Below are 23,119 nucleotides of genomic sequence, written 5' to 3' on the forward strand. Positions count from 1 at the left end.
CAAAAAATTAAAACCTCCCGCAAATGACGAGAATTTGGCTCGTAAACTGACATTTTCAATCGAGAATAACTTTATGATGCAGACACAAATCGACTAATGTTTCTATGGGGTTATGTTGACAGATGCCCAAGTTTATTGTATGACATCTATGATCTATTTATTTCGACCACCACTTACCGCTAAAGCCATCTATAGGAAAACGGCGGAAGCAAAGTTGTACATCTAATAAACAATCCATTTTTCACCGCCCGTGATCATATGCTTCAAAAATGGATCGTTTTCTTCGCGTTTGATGAATTGATCGCAGACGCTCATGCGATTCGTCAGATGAATTTCTTTCAACTCATGCGGTACCCAAACATCGAGCTTCTTTACGAAGCCTAGCGATTTCAAATGGCCATGAACATTTTCAACGGATACTTTTAGAACGGTAGCAAGCTCCTGAATGCTCATTTGCACCAATGCTTTCATTTCATCGTCATCAATTTTGGAAGGCCTACCGGAGCGATCTTTGACTGAAAAACCATCACGGAATCGGGCGAGCCAGTTCTGATGTTTTTTTGACGACATTTCTGCCGTAAACTCGACGAACGCAACTTTTCCCTTGCTTCAGTTGCTTTCTTCCCTTTTTTGAAGTAATAAAACAGAATATTGCGAATATACTCTTCAAAATTCTCCATGTTCGAACCACAATTGCAAGCACAAAACTCGATCGAATCGCGTCAACTTTCTTTTTTGGTTTTTAGGTTGAGTGTCAACAACAAAACGCGCGTAAATATTTGACATTCATGTCACGCTCGCATACAAATGGACAACACCATCTATTGGAAAAAACGCAATGACTTTTTGAACAACTCAATACTTCATATCATGTATATCACTTCATGTATATCTAACAAGATTCTTTTATACTGATTTCTTTGCATTCGGTTTTTACATTATTCGAATAGTTTTAGATTAATATGACATGGCTTGTCCTACTGATCGATCGAAGGCATATTACTTATATAATATAATGACTGGCGCTTGTAGATTAGTTTATCTAACAATTGACTATAGGTATACAACACCTTAATTATGGACTTGTTCCTTTTTACAACTCTGACTTTTATAATAACTAGATGTCTATTATGCAAGATATCATTCGCTGTTTATATGTAAATAAGGACATTCGTTGTGATTCATTATTTTTATATATTAGTAATAGCTTGTATTTTTGTATTTGCATTGAAAAGGTCCATTGGTCGAAAAATATACACGTTAGTTAAATAATAATAAAATTTTTGTTTGCATTATTAAGCGTTGGCTCTTACTTAGCAATTTTTGTCTCCTTCTTATCCCTTTAATTATTTTGTTTCAGTATTATTATTATTGTTTTTATTACATTAAAGAGTAATTTTTAAAATAAAGGAAGGATGTATGAACAGAATGTGTGGACATATTTCATATATGATTATACATGTTTATGAATATTTATGTATGTTTACATATATTCATATATATTTATGCATAAAAAATTTTCTTATTTCCTGTTCCTATTTCCTGTGCTTTTCATTGTGTTCCAGCTTTACTCTTGATGGATCAGTTATACTTAATGCTGAAATTACAGCTAAAATACTGTAAATCGTTAAATTTAATTGCAATATTCGTAATCAGGAAGGTCACCTGAAATCGCTCTATAGAGCAACTTTAAACAACACAACTCATCAGATATAATACATATAAGTACTAGAAAACTATATATTTATAGATGTCCCTGAAATGAATGATATACATTTGCAAATGCATGTACAAATGTACATAGTCCCCAAAAGTAACACCGTCTTATACACCGTTTAATACAAATTTGTACAAATAAAAAGGATGCATTATATACACTTCAGTGAGTGATTCCGCTTTTATGCATACTAAAAAAACAATGTGTTAGTAGAAATCCTCAAAAATTACAATTAACATACATACATATATCGGGTGTTTCTTACTACTCTTTTAAGTTTCGCAGGTAAAGTCCAATTGTATAATAAAAGTTTCAGACAAAACTTATAGAGGTTAAAAAGATCTATTTATTGATCTTATCAGTAGTTATAGGGTTTAAAAAGATCTATTTATTGATTTTAATAGTTTGACCTTAGGTCGCCAAAGTCAGGTGAAGGTCACATCAATTTTTTTAAGTGGAACATGATACTTTTAATCTAATAGCTGGTTTCAAGAGCTTTTTCAAAACGCTTTTATAAAATTATTTTGCAATAAAGTACTTATCAAATTATGAGGCTTGAAAATTACAATACCATCAGCATTAGCATTACGCAAGGTATCCAACCGACAATTAAAATCTCTTGATAACATGATGATTTGTCAAGATCAAGACTATTCGAGGTTATATCTTTTATTTTCATATCTACGAAAAAATAAATTTTTAATGCAAAAATAAAAATAAGTGAAATAATTTTCAATGGTTTCGATGTTGACAAATATTATCCAGAATAACATTCAAGAGGTTTTAACCGTCGGATACCACGCGTAATGCTAATGCAGTACTGTAATTTTCGTACCTTATAACTCAAAAGTACTAAATAAAAAATAACTTTATTATAGTGTAGATCAAACTGATAAGATTAAATAGATCTTTTTGAACCCTACAATTTTTGTCTAAACATTTTTACAATTGAATCTTATCCTGCGAAAATAAAAGAGTAGTACGGATGGTCTGAAACACTCGGTATATAAGAGTATACCAAAAAGATTAGGAGACACCTAAATATCTCTGAAATACTATTGACCAAAAAATGTTATTTTTAACTTAAAAATAGATTTATGTTGAGCGTATATTCATTAATTAATATTTCCATTTTGAGTTTTTCAGATAAGCATAGCAGTCTCTAGTCTGTTCCTCCGCTTCACGGCGCGAGAAATCCTTTTTTTTTATAGTTGGACATACAGCCTTATAACATAAATATTTAATTATATTATGTACTTATATTATGAAAATAAAATTTTTTTTCAAATCTACAATTAAAAAATAAAGTATACTGACAGTTTCAAAAAGATTGATTCAATTCATTCTTTACAATAAATTCTCGAAAATTAATAAATTTTTAGCTACTTACTTGAGTTTCCCCCCTTAATTTTTAAGAATTCTCAGTTAATCAAACCTTTTTGTAAGTTTCACTACTTACCTTGATCTTCTCTCCCCTTTTACGTAAGATGTTTTGAACCTTATCTAAGTTTGTCTCTCTCTGTGAATTTGATTGCTTCGACAAAACGTCACGAAGATTCATATATAATTTTTCAGTATCGTTTAGTTTCCTCTCTTTATGAATTATGTCAGTGGACATTTTCAAAATACGTTCTTGTAGAATTTGTACTTTTTTAACAAGCTCGAAGGTAGTAGGATCTGTACCCTATTATGATGGAAAACATGTGTGTAATGAAACAATAAAATGTTTAAACGTGACAATAATTTACTTAATATTAAAGATTACAGTAAAAAAATCAAACTATCGATTAATTATATAGCATATGAAAGAACATTAAGTAAAATGGAACGATTTTTTTCTAAATATCTAAAAAAATCTAAAAATGCAACAAAAAGTTATACATATGACTTTAGTTTTTTGGTCACTGGATATGATGATAGAATTTTTATTTATACAAATTCATAAGAAGATGACCTAAATTCACGTTAAAACGACTGTTTAATAGTAATTCGGATGATGATAATTTCGTTCTAATTATTAAATTTGTTGTATTACAATTCTTATGTTCTGCAGACATTCCTTCACATTTCTTTTGTTTCAAAAGAATTTGTTCATCGTCGCGATCCTTGATAACATTTGTGAGGATCGGGTGCAGTCATCAATTAATAATTTGAAGAATTTTTCTTTTTTTTATAACTGAAAGGATTCATAAATGTCAATCAAGAAAAAAGTATCAAATACTAATGAGTAATTGGAGGCAATAAAATGAAAATGGAAATACAATCCATTAAAAATAAACACATCATGAGAAATTTTCTTTTTTAAAGGAAAAAACTAATAGCACATAGAAAAATATCTATGTCACGCAATAGTGAATACCAAAACTGTCACTCAAATTTGAAGATTCCATTCTAAACGTAAGAAAGCAGGTGCCAGATGCCAAATCATAAAATTAGTTTTAAGAGTGAGCCGTCTGCTTACCGTTATCCAGCATTGCATTCACAATCAGTGATGATTATCTCTTTAATAATTCTAAGAAGTTCGAAAATTAAAACTATAGAAATCAATGCAATTACAGATTTCAATAATGTCAGCATTATTAAGATCATTCGAAGTTGCGAAAAAGCATCAAATTATTAAATTGCTAGTCAATTTAACTCGTGATATTACTGTGGTAGTTTAGTAAAGTTAATGTTTCAAGATCGAAAAATCATTTCAGCGCGCATTTTAAAGGACTACATATGAGTATATAAATTTACAGAATCGTACAAGCATTTAAGATTCAGTTAGATCGTTTAAGGCATTGATTTCTATAGTTTCTGTTATCACATATATACGGTTCTTTAATATATTATAGCTATAAGAAATATATATGACAGCTATAAGAAAATCATAAATCTATCGATAGTTACTTAGTTTTATGATATAATAAAACTTATCAACTACTCAGCCCCCGATAGCCTTAAAAATCGTAAATCTAGTGATTGTTTAATTACCTGATTAGTAATAAATTTTAAAAAATAGAGAAAAAAAGGGCTACGAGCTAAAAATTATTATAAAAACAAAACAAGATAATGTAGAATGTACAAAAAACAATAAAAAAAACGAAAATGTTTTAAATTAAAAATTTTAATAAAAAATGCTAGCAATAGACGTTTCCATCGCGATCGGATCATTTTCAATATTAAAAACATTCATAATAAATAAACATTCATAATAACGGTCGGAAAATAACAAAAATATAATATATATATTTCGCTCTCTAAGACACGCTGATAACGTAAAAACAATTATCGTAAGTTCACAGTTATAATGTATAACAGAAAGGAATGTACGCGAATGATAGCTACTTGCAGTCAGTTATTAAAATGCTTATAGTGTCAGTTTGGTAAAAAGAATGAGTATCCTTCGATTACAAGTGAACGGAGAACGCAAATATGATAATATCCTGTAGAAAATTATATAACATATAAAATTATATATAAGTGAAAATATAGCGCAAGATTGAAATAATATAACTGGATATAAATTATAATATAACTAAATTATAGTGCTAGAAAAGAAGATAAATCATTAAAGATTAGCATATAAACAATGTAATATGTGAGATAATACTTAGCAAAATTAATGAAGGTTAAAATTACAAAAATTTTTATCTCTATATTAACTGAAAAATTTTTTATTTTAGATATAATAACAGCTAAAATAAATATGATATCTTTAATGTAACATACCTTAAGTTAAAAGTTGAACTAAAAGGAATTTCGGATACAAATAATGCGTTAAACTTAGAGACAATGCGAAAAAAAATAAAAATATCTTGTCTCCTCCGATGTTCAAGACAAATCAAATATTTAGATCATTATTAGTGGTTCTTATTTTTTTGAACAGATGAAAAATACATAAGAAGATTGATTGGTGAATGGAAAATCTAGTTTTTCTTGTTCAAGAATCAGACGGATCTCATATGTATGTACTGTTTCAAATGATCTTTGTTACAATTTGAACAATAAGAATCTACTCACTGATTGTGAGGACTCACACAACATTGGGGCTGACTATTCTGACACTGAAAGAATTTACAATTCAAAAGAATTTAGTGAAGCCTCTTCTTTAAAGATGTTATAAGACAACTGGTTTGTTAATTTAAGTAGTATTGATATTCCTTTCGAGGTTCAATACTTGCTATTAGCTAAAAATTTAGTCTTCCTATCAATCAAGACAATAAAAAAAAAGTCGTAGTTAAATTCAAACTTATTGAAAACGGTATTATTGGTCGCCCTAAGAATATTGTCAATTTTGTTAGAAATAACTCCATTCCTATTCTCAATCGATTTTATAACAATTTTTCCTTCTCCTTTAGTTTCAATGATTTTAAAATGGCTGCATCTCACTAAGATATTTATCAATGACCATCCTAATTTACTTATTATCAATGCAAGACAAAGGTAATGCAAAGGCACTGTCGTGCTTGATAAAGATTTATATATATTAAAGATGGAGGAGATTCTTTCGGATGTCGACACCTATTCTATTATTAACAGGGACTCTACGAAAATACAGGACTTACTGTGCTTCTTACAAAATGGAAGGTCTGTGGTTTCATCGATGAATTGACATATAAAAGATTAATTCGGATGATAATATTCTTAGAGCATATGGATTGACTAAAATTCATAAAGCTGATAACCCATTGAGAATTATTGTATCATATAAACAGCTCTTTGTACTTGTATTTTTTTTTCTTTTTACATAACATAATTATTAAGAGCATATCACAAGTTCCTAGTCATATTAAAGACAGCTTCTTATAGAGAAATTAAATGGCATGGCTATTGACTCTAATTATGTATTAGTTTCATTGGACATTGTGTTTCTCTTTACTAATGTTCCTGTAGATTTGGCATTGAATAGTATTGAGAAAAGATGGATTCATATATCCTTAAAAACAAATATTTCAAAAGAAGAACTTGTTACTGCTGTAAAATTTGTTTTGAATTCTACTTTTTTTACCTTTAATAATAAGTAATTTTATAAATAAGTTTTTGGTACTCCAATGAGTTCACCATTATCTCCTATCATTGCTGACATAATAATTATTTAGAAGAAATTGCCATCTCGAATTTACAAATACATCCATTATTTTATTATAGATATGTTGATGACATCGTTCTTCCATCTGAATACATTGATGACACTCTTACTATTTTTAATTCTTTATATATAAGATTACAATTTATCATGGAGGTTGGCAATGACAATAGATTGAATTTTCTTAACTATTTCGATTATTGATAATAAAAGAATTATTTTCGATACATATCACAAAACTATTTTCGAGAAGGTTCCTGAATTTCCATTTCACCCTCTTTATCATAAAAGAGGCATAATTAATAATCAGTTTTGTTGATAAAATATTTCTATTATCACATCCTCGGTTTCATAACAATCGTACAATAATATAACAATCTAGTTTAGTTAGAAGCTATTAGTCTAGTTAGAAGCTATTCATATTTTTCTTAATAATGGCTATCCTCTTCCTTTTATTTTTTTCCACAATTAAAAACCGTTTAAATTTTCACATAATAAACATACTACACACAAATCAAAGAAAAATTTTTTACAGTTCCTTATTAAATCTATCTCCGAAAGTTTTTCACCTATATCCAACAAGTTTCACTATAAGCAATTAGCATTTTCCAATTTTGAAAAGTTTTATTAAGAGAGGAAAGGACAAGTTAGAATTGTTTTCTAATCAAAATGTCTATAAGATCTCATGTGATGATTGCGAGGCTAGTTATGTTGGTCAAACCAAAAGAAAATTGAGTACGAGGATACGTGAACATATTTCGGACAATAAAAAAATGAAGTCTCTATCGGTCATTTCTGATTCCATCGTATAAACCTTACAATCACAATTTCAGATGGAATGAAATGAAGATACGAATCTTCATATAATAAGAGATTGATATCCAAAATGATACACATAAAAAAACAAAAACAAGGCTTAAATAGATAAAATGACACAGAATTTTTGCCTGAATCCTATCTATATATTGTATTATTCAATCTCTTTCTCCTTTTTAATTCCTTCTTGTCTTTATTATTCCTTCCATAGTTTCATCGACATTTCTATCCGCTCTTATTTTCCTCCTTCAATCCTTTCCAACTATCCCTTACCTTCCTTCCTTTGAATGTCATTTTTGCGAGTTCTATTTTGTCTTGAATATCGAAGGAGACAAGATATTTTTATTTCTTTTCGCATTATCTCTAAATTTAACGCACTATTTGTATCCGAAACTCCTTTTAATTCAACTTTTGACTTAAGGTATATTACATTAAAGATATCATGCATATTTATTTTAGCATAGTTATTATATCTAAAATAAAAATTTTTTCAGTTAATATAGAGATAAAAATTTTTGCAATCTTAACCTTCACTAATTTTGCTAAATATTATCTCACATATTACATTGTTTATATGCTAGTCTTTAATGGTTTATTCTTTTCTAGCGCTATAATTTAATTATATTATACAATAATTTATATTCAGTTATATTATTTCAATCTTGCGCTATATTTTCACTTATATTAAATAATTTTCTTACAGGATCATACTCATATTTGCATTCTCCATTCACTTGTAATCGAAGGATACTCATTCTTTTTACTAAATTGACACTATAAGCATTTTAATAACTGACTGCAAGTAGCTATCATTCGCTACATTCCTTTCCGTTATACATTATAACTGTGAATATTACGATTAATTGTTTTTACGTTATCAGCGTTTGCCTTAGAGAGCAAAATATATATTATATTATGTTTTTGTTTATTTTATTTTCCGACCGTTTTTTATTATGTATGTTTTTAATATTGAGAATGACCCAATCGCGATCGAAACGTCTATTCCTAGCATTCTTTATTAAAATTTTTAACTTAAACATTTTCATTTCCTTTATTGTTTTTTTCCATTATCTTGTTTTGTTTTTATATAATAATTTTTGCCTCGTAATCCTCTTTTTTCTTTGATTGTTATTTACTCTTATGATACAACAAATTTCTCGACAGCGCATTCGTGATCGGCAACGATCCTGTACCCGATAGCTCTAAGAAAAAAATCACATGACACTACAATATAACAATTAATCATAAACAAAGGAAAAGAGAGTTTTTTTCTGGGTATAAACAGAGACCCACGAAAGCGTACAGTACAGAAAAAGGAAAACTGTTGTCACTCAATTATATTATTTGTCAGTTTGCTAGTTCAGTGGTTCAATCTGGGTTCTATAATAATATTCGGGGGACTTGTTTGAAGATTAACATTTACAAGGGAACAACGCGAAGCATTGCTCAGACACTCAATAGTTTAAGAGATATTAAGATATATGAAACTAGTTAGACATTCTTACGACTCTAGATCATTGATTCAAATCACAGTAGTGACAATTTTTTAAAATACTTTTTATATTTTTAAAAATTTTGCCTATATATTAAAAATACGTCTTTCATTTTTAATAAAAAAAAACATAATTGATTTTAAAGGCTTTTTAAAAAACAATTTAAATATTAATTCTTGTTATAGCGATAACTACAACTTAATGTCAATGAATTAAATGCACTTGGTAATTGCAGAGTAAACGTCCTGCAGGCCATTGACTTAAGAAGCTTTCGAAAAGTTGCGAAAATGCAATTTTGCGGAGCAGCGAGCAAAGAATGCGGAAAAAGAATTTCCGCGCATTGCGAAAGACGGAAGCGATTGCCTGTCAATTTGGAAATCCGAATGCGATCTGTAACCTTGATCGCACTTGGAAGATGTATTGATCAAAATCAGCTCGAACAGCTAATCAAATTCAAGCCACATCAGAAACTCAAGCAGATATATTAACACTGTTATGTATAGGATCAAATTATCACTTGAAACTCGTACGCATCTACAGACTCACGAACCTGAACGCCTAAGTTCTAATTATCACGCGAAACGCGACCAAATATAGTTTTGTAAAATCAAGCAAAATTCTAGAACTGAAACCGATAAACGTATAATTGTTAAATACAAATCAAGTTGATAAATTTGTAACATTGCTAAGATAATCAAATTAAAATGTGTTAATGATAGTGACTTATTTCAAAGTGACTTATTTCTTTCTACCCTATCTTTGGCGAACTCATAAACTGTACCCTGATCATATATGTAATACTTCTATATTGCTAACGCAGCCTCTTTTTGGGAGTGGGTGTGTGAAGACAGTGAGATAGAGAATATCTCTCACTTCCACAGTGTATCTCGAGTGTGTTCATGCGCTGGCGTAAGTAAAATTTTTCTTTTCAATACTTTTATATAAACAACAATGCTGGACACGCGTATAATAAAATAGCCAAATAATTAAATAGCCAAGTTTATAGAAAGTAAATTTTTTTAAATATCTGCTACACATTGTGCCCACGAAATAACAACAGAATTGTTACAGAATTAGATGTACATAATACTGTTGATAGACTGCTAGAAAAAATATAACAGAATCGGCAGGATCTGCTCAGTTTCTGCTAACAATTTGTCTTCACATTATGTCGACAGGCGATGATAACAGAACCCTAATGCGGACGCAGTTGATGGCAGACTGCCATCAATTTCTGCTTGAGCCTGCTGATAGTTTGCTAGAATACTGCAGATATTTTGCTGTCTGGGCATATAGGGGAGACAGCTGTAAGTTGTTACAATTTTTTATTAGCAATTTTTTCCATTCTAATGTATACATTTAAATTAAAGAATATCTATGCATTGCTTTAAGTACATCTTTACCTAGATAGTCAATTTCTTTCTTATTTATATTTATATCTTTAAATATTAAAAATTAAAATTTTCTATATAGGTAATAATAATAGGTAAATTGTAACAATTTACCTTATTATGGGGCAAGTTGTTACAGAGCTGGGGCAAATTGTTACATGTACAATATCACATGAAACCTGGAGACACTGGTAGTATCTCGACGCACAGCGATACTACCATGGCTACTTTACGCGAACCAGCGAATTGCGAGGGATCGAGATTATCATATTTCAATAAAGGCAGAATCGATCACGTTCTATGTACGCTTAATCGATACTTTCCGATTATATAGTATATATTCTTATTTTTTCTCTACATGTTTTACGAACGGAGATATTGCGATGCAAAATATGAATCTGAAACATTTAATATAAAGGAACGTCTTGATCATCGTCGTTATGAAGTGTAAGAAATGTTCTTTTGGCGCAAGTGACAAATGTGGCACTAGCAATGCATGATCACATCACACATGTCTATTTTCTGTAGCTGATGATGAACTAGTACACTTTTTGGAATTAAAGTGAGATACACAAAGAAAAAAGAAGACTACGAGCCAAAAATTATTATATAAAAAACAGAACAGAATAAGTAGAAAGTACAAAAAATAAAAAGGAAACGAAAATGTTTTAAGTTGAAATTTTAATAAAGAATGCTAGCAATAGACGTTTCGATCACGATCGGATCATTCTCAATAATAAAAACATACATAATAAATAACGGTTGGAAAATAAACAAAATATAATACAATAAATATTTCGTTTTCTAAAGTAAACACTAATAACATAAAAATAATTATCGTAACATTACAATTATAATGTATAACGAAAAGGAATGATAACTACTTGCAGTCAATTATTATGCTTCTGGTGTCAATTTGATAAAGGAATAAGAATTTTTCGATTATAAGTGAATGGAAAACGCAAACATGAGTATGACTCTGTAGAAAACACATGTAATATAAAATATAGCGCAAGATTGAAGAAATAATATAACTGGATATAAATTATAATATAACAAATTTTTAACGTTAAAAAACGAGATGAACCATTAAAAACTAGCATAGGAGTTTTGGATACTTTTATTTCAACTTTTGATTTAACGTATGTTATATAATATTAAAGATATGCATATTTATTTTAGCTGTTACTATATCGAAAATAAAAAACTTTCCAGTTAATATAGAGAGATAAAAAAAAATTTTTTGCAATCTTCACTAATTTTGCTAAATATTATCTCATATATTATATTGTCTGTATGCTAGTTATACTTTTTAATAGTTCAGCCCTCTTTTTTTTTGTTTTTCTGAAATTTATGAGCCTTATTACTAATCAGATAATTAAAGAGAGATAGATTAAGTTAGGAAATCCGTCACATCGATGGCATAGAGGAACACGTAAATGAGGCTAAAATAAATATTTTCTACTTCTACAATAACACAAATTCTCTATTGTAAAACATATATTCTGCTTGAAGAATACAAATTATTCCCTATATAATTTTTGTTTTTACAGCAGAGAATTTGTCCTGGTTAAGTATTTGTTTATTTTAAAAACACAAATTCTCAGTTTTAAAAACAAATTTTCTATTGTAAAAACAAAAATTATATAAAAAATAATTTATGTTTTTATAAATAGAATTTTCTGTTAGAGGCAAAGGCAAGTATGTATAGTTGTCAGTAATACGGTTCTGCTCTTGGTTGTTGCAACGCAAAGACGCACGTGTGGAATTACACAAATTATTATGAGAATTTTCGTAGTTATATTATGACTTTATTGAAAGGAAAGATATTTTCAGATATTCTCTTACAATCTTCTTATATATTCGTACACGTATTCAAATATATTAATTTCTTTTTCCGTGTGCAAAGGTTTTCCTATGAACGAGTAAGGTGTTTACGCATTTGATTGTAAAATGTGTTATATAACACAAGGCTTAAAATCAATCAGAGTAACGATTAACGAAGATTGAAAGGTGATATACGAAACGTCAAGCCGCAAAATCCAATTGATTACAATACGAGGAAAAAATTGTAAAAAGAATTATAATGCGGGATCTACAATGTAGAAGTCGTAGCGATCATAGGGTCTTAAGTCCCCGTAGAAAATTGACCAATCATAGTCGATTATTCTTCTCATTCGATTGATTGGTTAATTTTTGGATATATATTAAAATATAAGTCAACGAATTATTGATTTATGTGTGCAATAATAATTTTCTATGCTATAATAGGTCTTCAGAAGTTATGGACGAAGACATGAAGGGCGAAACGACAAATATTTTAGATGTACTTGCTAAGCTTTCCACAATCTCGAATAAAACGATCTTGGTAGGTCACGGTGTAGGTGAAAGTGATTTCAAAGCTTTAAAGTTGCTATACTGTCGTGGATATCAATGTCATGTTTCTACAGAAATGGATGTCCGCAAAAAAGAGCGAATCAATAGTTTTGTTTCCGACTACTGAGTCAATTTCCGCACTTGCGCATCACGGAGTTGTTCTTGAAACACTCGATCGCGATCTTCGTCGCTTTTGGGAAATTGAGGAAGTGCCTCAGAAAGCTCCTCGGAGCCCTGAGGAACACTAGCGAAAAGCACTTCCGAGCTACACATTCCCGTACACTAGAAGGATGCTACATTCAACTACCGTTTAAAAACGAACCACCAATCTCGATTGACGAATCGCGCTCTATTGCTATTTCGAGCTTTTGCCGCTAGAAATAACGCTTAATTCGAGACCTAATTAACGCTTCCGAGTACCGTGAATTTCTCGCAGAATACGAAACACAAAGATCCACTGTCAGAAATTGTCAAATCAAAGCAAACTTATTATATTCCACATCACGCTGTCTTACGTGACAGCAGTGCAACCACCTGCTTATAAGTAGTCTTCAACGCTTCAAACGGGACGTCGTTGAATGGCTATATGCTTATTGGCCTTAAACTTCAAAGGGATTTAGCCACTGTCCTAATGCAGTGGCGGCAATACCGTTTATTGCCGATATCGCCAAAATGTATCGGTAAATCTTAGTTGACTCCCGAGACTATCGACTGTCAGCGTGACAGTTATGTGACAACCCCTTGGTGGATCATTCACCGATTATCGCCTTCTTATCTATACACAGTCGCCGCTCCCTACTTAGCCCTTCAAGTTTTAGAACAATTCATAGACGATGAAGATGCCGAATTTTCGCTTGCGGTTCTCGTTTTATGTCATCAGACACATTGCGCTTTTGGCGCAGATGATCAGATTCTTGTTCGTCAAATCGCGATCAATTAATTGAGTTACTAAAGAAAGGAGGCTTTCGCCTTCGAAAATGGGCGAGCAATGCCACCGCTCTATTGTCCGAGCTCAATCCCGCGAATCATGGTTTAGTCATTCATAAAGGTTTCTTCACGACGAGCATCTTAAAGTCTTAGGAATACTCTGAAGTCCTAAGCTAGATATCTTTCAATTCCGCGTGACCGTACCGTCATCATCCGGACGCACCAAACGAGCCATTCTGTTGACCATCCCTAAGTCTTTCGATCTTTTAGGATGAGCTATTCCCGTCAGTATTATTGCTAAAATTCTTATGCAGCGACTGTAGTCCTTCCAATGTTGGTGAGATGATGAAATTTCTCGATTGCTGGTCCGACTATTATCAATGACTTCCGTGTTTCAATGCCATTAGCATTCCGCGCTGGACGTCTTACGGATCTCATACTCTACACTGCCCTTCATGGGTTTTCCGACGCATCGACTGCGGCTTTCGCTGCTGCTGTGTATCTTTGTATCGTTAATATAGGTTCAATCACCATCTCTCTTCTCGCTGTCAAATCAAAAGTGGCCCTTCTTAAAATCATTAGCGTCCCGCGATTGAAGTTATCCGCTGCGATGCTTCTCGCTCGCTTGATGCATTTCGCGCGCTCAGCTCTCTAACTTCCAAATCTCGAGTATCACTGCTGAACGGACTCCATTATACTCGCTTGGCTGAGTCAGTCCTTCCCAATGAAAAACCTTTGTTGCCAATCGCGTTTCGGCTGTGCAATCACTCCTTCTTGGAGTTTCGTAGTGTCATGTTCATAATGCACACCAACCTCGCGGACTGCGCAACTCTCGCGTCTCGCTTCCGATCTTTTCAAGACACATGCTTTTCAAGACGCATGCTGGTAGTCAGGCTCCATGATTGCATCATCCTCCTGAGTCAGAACTGCCCTTCGGTATCATCCGATGTTGCTTTCGAACAACATTTAGAGCCTCCGGTATATGCCTTGCACGCTACGCCCAATTGGGATCTCGCGTCGCGTTATTCTTCGTGGCCAAAGTTGCTACGAACTACCACTTATCTGTACCATTTTCTAAATCGATTCCGACGTTCTAAAAAGCAAGCGAATAACGCGACTTTGCTCCTCGAAGAAATTCAGAACGCCAAACGCTACTGGCTCAAAATCATGCAGTCAATCATGTTTCCTAATGAGAAGGAATCGCGGCTTTAACACATAAACTGGTACCAAAGAACAGCTTGCTCTTTGTTCTCATTCCTTATATGGACAAGATTCGTATTCGAGGAAGACTCCGTCGAGCTTGCCTCTCAGGAGCGATGAGGAATCCCATCGTAACACGCGCAGCTTCTTCTTAGTACTCATTATCCAGCACCATCTTTGAACGTTGCATGCCGATTTTCAATTAACGCTCGCGTCATTGCGACATGAATTCTGGATTCTCCGGGCCCGCGCCACCGATCAGTTCTTTATAAGTGCATGTCATGCACGCGTGAACGCACCGACGTATCCATTGAACTCATAGGCGACCTTCCAGCTGCGAGAGTCAAGGCTCGCGTCTTTGTTCATACCGGCGTTGATTGCGCAGGTCCAATCGCTGTCCGAACGACTCCTGATCGAGGATATAAATCGCAAAAGGCTTATATCGCTTTATTCCTCCAAGCTCTTAGAGCTCGTCAGCGATTATATCTCTCCTATCTTTATCGCAGCGTATCAACGATTTGTTTCTCGCCGAGAACTACCGACGTCCATGTATTCCGATATCGATATATACCACGTTTCATCGCCGATTGCGAATTATTCAATGCACAAAACAATTCGCGATCTTAACTTCTGAAACCGACTCGCTACCGATGGAACTGCGTGGCACTTCTTACCTTCTGCATTGCCGCACTTCGGCGGTCTGTGGGAAGCCGACGTTAAAAGTGTTAAGCATTATTTAAAACGATGCATCGACCTCCACACGCTCCTCTGTCGAGACATTAATTCACGCCCGATCGTTTCCGTTTCCAATAATCTCGATGATTATCACGCTTTGATCCCCGGTCATTTTTTGGTCGGAATCTCTTATCGCTACCGCCGAACCAAGCGTGATTGACTTAAAAACATAAACGAACATAGACTTTTGCATTAGCAAATGGTTCAATAAATAATCGAAAGTTTCTTGGAGGTCGTGATTCGATAATTACTTGAATATTTTAACAACGCCCAAAATGACGTTGCTCAGCGACTAGCCAAAATCGGCAAAAGCGATTCTCGTGCGTAACTCTCTGACTCTATCGAGTCAATGGGAACTTAGTCAGATCACGATGTTATCCTTGTGACGAATTAACTCGCATCGTAACTGTAAAAAACAGATCGTTCTGAGGTACAGGTAATCAATTGTTAAACTTTGTTTTCTATCCGTCATGATCAGTATTGAAGAAGTATCTAAAGATTCCGTCACGGTGAGCGGAGTTTCTGTTAAACGTACTTGATGTTACCAGTATTGCGAACCGAAGCGTCAATTGTATTGCGTTCAGATTTTGTATTCTGTATTAACATCTCATTTTTGTTGTTATATACTATTATTGTATCTTGCCTGCTTTGTTGCGAATTCTTTTGAATGTATACATTCAAGATGGACGATATGTTCTGGAATCATCGTTAATTTCAATGTATTCTCGGGGATAGCAAGTAAACGGCTCATAGATACCAAACCGTCCCTGTTCAAACATGTCTGCGAACAATATTTCGTTCAAAACACGTGTATATCTCGCTCCTGTTCTAATCACGCTATCTCTCTTAGATGGCATGCGACCTCCCTTCGGGGCAATCAGTGCGCGCGAATTGTCTGAATTTCTGGCGAGATCTGTTGGTCTCGTTTCTGTTCGCAATACTTATATTTAATACTATACTTTCTTTCGAACGACTGAGAAATCACTCAACGTCTAAGTGCGAATTATCTGTACATATTATCGAACGCATCAATTATCGGACACGAGCATACCGCCCGCTTCAAACAAACTTTAATTCAATTCAACAATAAAATTTGATTTGTTATTACAAAGAGAGTCGTCGTTATTACACGCCGCCTTGGCGAGCGAGCCTTTCATACAAGGTGACACAAATTCATATACACAACACTTATTGAGATCCGATAATTTCGATCTGGCGTAACTCGCGTAAAATGTACATCTATGTGTACAATTTTGCTTCTGCCGTTTTTTTCCGAAATTCGAGGCTTTATTGTAAAAAATTGGTTATATATTTATGATTCAAAGTATTGTCCATCGATGGCCACTACTTTCTCCCATCTTTCGGGTAGCGTACGAATCCCGCGTCGAAAAAACTGGTCATCTTTTGAGGCTATCCATGAATTGATCCAATTTTTTACTTCTTCATAAGACCGGAAGTGCTGGTCAGTCAGGCCGTGTGCTATTGATCGAAACAAGTAATAGTCAGAGGGAGCTACGTCTGGAGAATAGGACTTCCCATTTCAACGTTTCCAAGTATGTCTTGACCACTTTCGCAACATGGGGTCGAGCATTGTCATGCTGCAAAATCACTTTATCGTGTCTCTCGTTGTATTGCGGCCGTTTGTCTTTCAATGCTCGTCTCAAACGCATCAATTGCGTTCGATACCGATCACCTGTGATTGTTTCAGTCGGTTCTAACAGTTCATAATACACTACGCCGAGCTAGTCCCACCAAATACAGAGCATGACCTTGGACGTCAAAATCACCGTTCTTGAAGCGTTGAAACCACTCACGACACGTTCTTTCACTAATAGCGGCCTCACCATAAGTATTTGAGAGCATTCGATGAGCCTCAGCCGCAGATTTCTTCATATTGAAGCAAAAAATTAAAATCTCCGGCAAATGATGAGAATTTGGCTCGTAAACTGACATTTTCAATCGAGAATAACTTTATGATGCAGACACAAATCGACTAATGTTTCTATGGGGCTATGTTGACAGATGCCCAAGTTTATTGTATGACACCTATGATCTATTTATTTCGACCTCCACTTACCGCTAAAGCCATCTATAGGAAAACGGCGGAAGCAAAGTTGTATATCTAATATATATATTATTTGGCAACATCGCATTTGTATCATATTACATTAATCATTGTCATTGCGAAACATGTTAATTGTCTTTGAAAAAATTTCTTATATTACGCTAACAAGATCATATTGAAACTTGTAAATTTGCTGACGTTACATCCTATAGACCTCACAATTCTTTTCTTTCAAAGGAATCGGCTTCACGGCAACTACGGTTGACGTCTATGAGACTCGAGTGGAGTCCTCTGATAACAGTCTGACAGAACTGAAAAGAGAGACAAGCTCCGCAAAAACTCGTGAATATATATATATGCAATCAATTCGAAAAGATTTGAAGGGATAACAACCTTAATGCAGACCCGGAAAGATAAGACAAGATAGCGAAAGACATTATAAATGCATCTAAGTCACGCAATAGTAAAAATCCCAATTATCGTCCCAAGCTGACCAACAATTTCTTCTTAAGAAAACGTCGCACTTAAAAAGTCATAAAACGCATGGGATAACTTCCCACGGTAACTTATCAAAGATTGGACTCGCGACTGACAATGGTTGCCCTGCACGCAAAACTAGTTGTGCACGGAAATCGTCTGTTTGCTTAGCCATATTTTCCACGAAGATAACAGAATTTGTCATCTAGAGTCATCTAGAGGGATCTTGCCTCTTTAAAAAAAAACGTAAATCATTGCTTTTCTCCTCGAAACCCCTCTAACGATGCACTTTAGATTAACACCAATAAGATGCTAAAAATAGTAAATCTCGCGTGACATTGCATCCTAGACAAAAGACATTACATCCTTTTTTCGGGATAAAAGTAAAGGTCTCGTGGAAGCGCAGAACGTTATTATGAAAGTCCAGGTTACGTGCGTTAGTACACTTCATGTCAATACACAAGAAATTTCATCCAGTTCGTACAAATCAGAGCTTTGGCTTGTTGTGCATCTCAGTTCAATTCGCCGTGTGCTCTCTGAGACCATTCAGTCTTCACTCACTGGACTATCCTCCTGGCGCTCTTGCGTGGCTTCCTCATCATCGAGTAATATCCATCGAGATTTTGTGGACTAAGTACTCCCGCGCAGTTAAACAGTAAGTCAGCCTGTCATTCCATCCACCTATCTACACATCTCCTTGTATGAACACACATATAAAATATGTGTGTGTGTGTGTATGTGTGTGTGTGTGTGGGTGTGTGTGTGTGTGTGTGTGTGTATGTGTGTGTATATTTAAATATATGCATAAATACGGTAATTAACGGACCATATGGTACATATATTTAACCCTTCGGGTCGGTTATAGTGCGTGTTCGTATTACGAAAAAAACACGGGGGAACGAATCCCTGATGTCAGAAGGAGTAGGCGGAGCTGTCCATCTAGTCTAAGCGTGCCGCCACAATCGACATGTTATTTATAGATATCGTTCTTGTTAATCTTCGAACAATTACAACCTATAGACTTCACTATTCCCTCTCTCATTGACTCCTCTATTTAGGAGATCCTTAATTATTCCCCTGCTCTTCTCGAAGAGCGATTCCCTCTTTCTCCTATTCTCGAAGAAAGTTCCCTTTCTTTCCTCCTTTAAATCATCTTCTATCTCCATATCAAGCACGCATGCACGCACGCATACTTCCATATTTTTATTAGGCTAAACAAAACCATTGTAATTGATATTAAACATACACACATTGTAATTGATATTAAACATACACACATTGTAATTGATATTAAACATACACATACATACTTAACTGTCAAGAAACTTAGTAATATGTTTTTTTTTATAAATATAATTTTTATATGAAGTTTAGTGATAATATTTTTCTTTTAATAAATGTAAATTTATAAATGAAGATCCTGTCAGCTTCCATTTATTTTAAATTACTACTCGTATTCCGTTCCCTCTAATATCTGAGGTCGCGAGGTCCAATCCGGGTCAAAAGGATTGAATTCCTTGATCCAAAAAGACTGATGTTCGCACTGTCATTGGAGCAGGTCATAGTATCCTTTCGGAACATTTACCCATTCTGGGACTGAAAAGATGCGTACGACTCACAGCTGTTCACCTCTGTGCCTATACCTGTGAGATTGAGTCTAACCGTGTGTACCTTCTCCATGTTCTCTCTCACTGCCTCCTTGACTAAATTCACAAGAATTTGTACATAACAGACCAATGAATTTTTGGCGGCTTGTCCAGGATACAAGTGCGATCTTAGGAGAATGGGAATGAATACGAGGAATACCGGCGATAAATCTGAAGTAGAAAGCCTTTATAAAAGAAAATATGAATAAGTTAAAGTTGATACATTTCACACCTCCTCTTAAATCCTCCGAATTTAAATCTGAAACGACGGGATTCTCTTTCAATAAATCAAAAATTTCAGATAATTCTAAAACTTTTGTATTTGATGGTTCCGCCGACTTAGAGGACATAACCACTCAATTCTCGCACGAATTCGATGGTATTATGTCTTAGAGTAAATGTAAAACAGTTGTGGCCATTTCTAAATCGAAGAGACCTGACGGAACAATAACACATCAAAATTTATTCGCTACCTTAAAATACGCTGTCGAAATTGTACTCTTTTTCGATGGCAAAAACATTCCTTTAAACTACTTTATCGAGGGATGCGAGGAAACAAAATTCATATTATCAAATGAAGCTGAATCACAATTCACAAAAATCATAAGAACGAGAATTGTGAAGCGCGTCGCATAAAAAAATCAGGACTTTAACAGTATGACACAATTAACCCAATATTTAAAGAGCCAAGTTTATGGCGCTTCAAAACATATATACCAACTGTAAGGCGAGTTAGGACGTAATTATGAAAAGAATGATAAAGACGTAATCACATATACGAATTGGGTAAAGATTTTAGGAAAACAATAATGGAAGCCCATAAAATTTCGGAAAATGTCCTTTCTAATCAAAATATTAATCTTCAGAAAAGTGAGTGTAAGTGTAATGTAAGTGTAAGTGTTTTATTAGAGGATTAAAACCAGAAATTGAATAAAGAACTAGAAATTTAGGTATTCAAGAAAAAGTAGCCGATGCATTATGAATAGAAAAAGAACTCCATTCGATGATAGATTTACGACAGAAATCAAAGAAGTGCATCGAGTAAAGCTGAATACGAATAAATTATGAGAAACCTGTCAGATTTATTATAAAGAAGGATATTTTGCTTCAACCTATAGAAAATTAACTAATTTTAGAACAGAGATTTTAATATGTCAAATCTGCAAGAAACGCGGACACAACGCTGTCAAATATCGACTTCGCGTTCCTCAAGCATGACAATCCGTTAACATTTTACAGAGAAATAATAATATTTGTCAAATATGTTCTAAATCAGGGCATAATGCTAAAAGTTGTCGAACTAATAATAATTAGAATAGATCCTCTGTAATCTGTCAGTGGTGTGATAAGCCGAGTCGATAATAACTGCAGGAAAAAACAAAATGAGCAACATAACGCAGTTAATAAAATAAAAATTGTCTGTCAAATCTGTAACAATTTTGGGCATAATGTTAAAGATTGTCGATTTAAGATAGAGCAAAATGCAGCAGCCTCATTATTCTACTAGTATTCTACTAGTAAAGAGCAAGGATATTTCCTCGAAAGTTGTGAATTATGAATCGTAAGCAATAACCGAAGAAAGATAAATGAAACTCCGGTGACCCCTTGATGTCGGGCATAGCACAGGGATCTGAGCGAGTCTCACACCTATCAACAATGAAAAAGGTAGGCAAAAACGTGTTAGAAATACGTAACAGAAATATATGATCCTCGATAAGCATAGTCGCATGCCTACCGTTCAGGTAAACTTTTGCGAGTTAACACCACACATAGCTTTTATGTTAGATACCGGTTCCGGACCAAACATAATCAAGAAAAACTTTGTACCTAAGGACAGTATTGTCAATTATAACAATATTCTAAACTTAAATGGCATAAACGAATATTCCGTTTATACGCTTGGAGAAATAATTTTACTCCTATTTGATGAAAAGATTACTTTTCATATCGTGTCAAGTGATTTTCCAATCTCACAATCCGGAATATTAGGTAATGATTTCTTCAAACAGACTTCCTCGAAAATTGATTACGCGAAGGAATATTTAAATATATCAGGAATTAATATACCTTTCTTTTCACCAGAGATCATCGCATCACCATGATCTTTATTTTATGTGAGAATAAGAAATCCAGAAATAAACATGATATGTACCGAAATTTAAAATACACATGGAATTTATTTAGGAGATCCAATAGTAGAAAATGTTTCTGGAAAAGTATATTTAAATGGCATAAGACGAAGAAGTTAGACGAAGATACAAATACCAACCTTGCGTCTCAAACACTGAATGAATTATTTGACAACGATAGCTCAAGCATTGAAATGCGTGATAATCAAAAAAAAATTGCAAATGCAAATTTGTTTATTCATCCAAGGGAATTCAAATTCATTTCGAGGACTCGAATAACGATGCCAATTCAAATAATAATAATGACGGAATTACGAGCGGAGACGTAGTCATTATGACAGGAGACAAGAGTAACAGAAAAATAAATGAAAAGTTTGAAATATTTAACGAGAATAAATTAATGAAAGGAATTAAAGAATAAAGAAAAAATTCTATTCCAAGTATTCATATTGAGGGGAAGATTTTCATATCTCCTCCGAACCCGAAATCCTAGAATCTAAAATTCTTGGAGAAGAAAATTATCAAACCTCTCCAGAAAGTTTGAATAATTCCAAGACTCTTGGAGAAGAAAGTTATCAAACTTTTCTTGACAATTTAAATAATCCAAACAATTTTGGAGAGGGAAGTTACCAATTTCTCTTAAAATTCTAAATAAATCCAGAAATCTTGGAAAGAGAAGTAACCAAATCCCTCCTGAAGAAATAAATAATTCTGGAATTATAGAGGAAAGTTTCCATACTTCCTTGTTAAATTCTATTCCTGTCGATTGCAAGGAGGTAAATATTAGGTGTACAACTTTGCTTCCGCCGTTTTCCTATAAATGGCTTTAGCGGTAAGTGGTGGTCGAAATAAATAGATCATAGACGTCATACAATAAACTTGGGCATCTGTCAACATAATCCCATAGAAACATTAGTCGATTTGTGTCTGCATCATAAAGTTATTCTCGATTGAAAATGTCAGTTTACGAGCCAAATTTTCGTCATTTGCGGGAGGTTTTAATTTTTTGCTTCAATATGAAGAAATCTGCGGCTGAGGCTTTCAAATACTTATGGTGAGGCCGCTATTAGTGAAAG

At 33.6% G+C, this 23,119-nt stretch overlaps 1 protein-coding gene across 1 annotated transcript in view; it reads right to left on the reverse strand.

Annotated features, from left to right (window-relative positions):
• Window positions 1-23,119, reverse strand: part of LOC108687088 (cilia- and flagella-associated protein 58-like) — a 383,240-nt gene that overhangs the window by 35,508 nt on the left and 324,613 nt on the right. Inside the window, exon 13 of the mRNA XM_018192691.1 lies at window positions 3,177-3,401. Within this exon, the coding sequence (XP_018048180.1) occupies window positions 3,177-3,401 (225 nt within the window). The remainder of the gene's footprint in view (window positions 1-3,176; window positions 3,402-23,119) is intronic.

This window comes from Atta colombica, unplaced genomic scaffold (assembly GCF_001594045.1).
Source record: "Atta colombica isolate Treedump-2 unplaced genomic scaffold, Acol1.0 scaffold20, whole genome shotgun sequence".
Taxonomy (NCBI): Eukaryota; Metazoa; Arthropoda; class Insecta; order Hymenoptera; family Formicidae; genus Atta; species Atta colombica.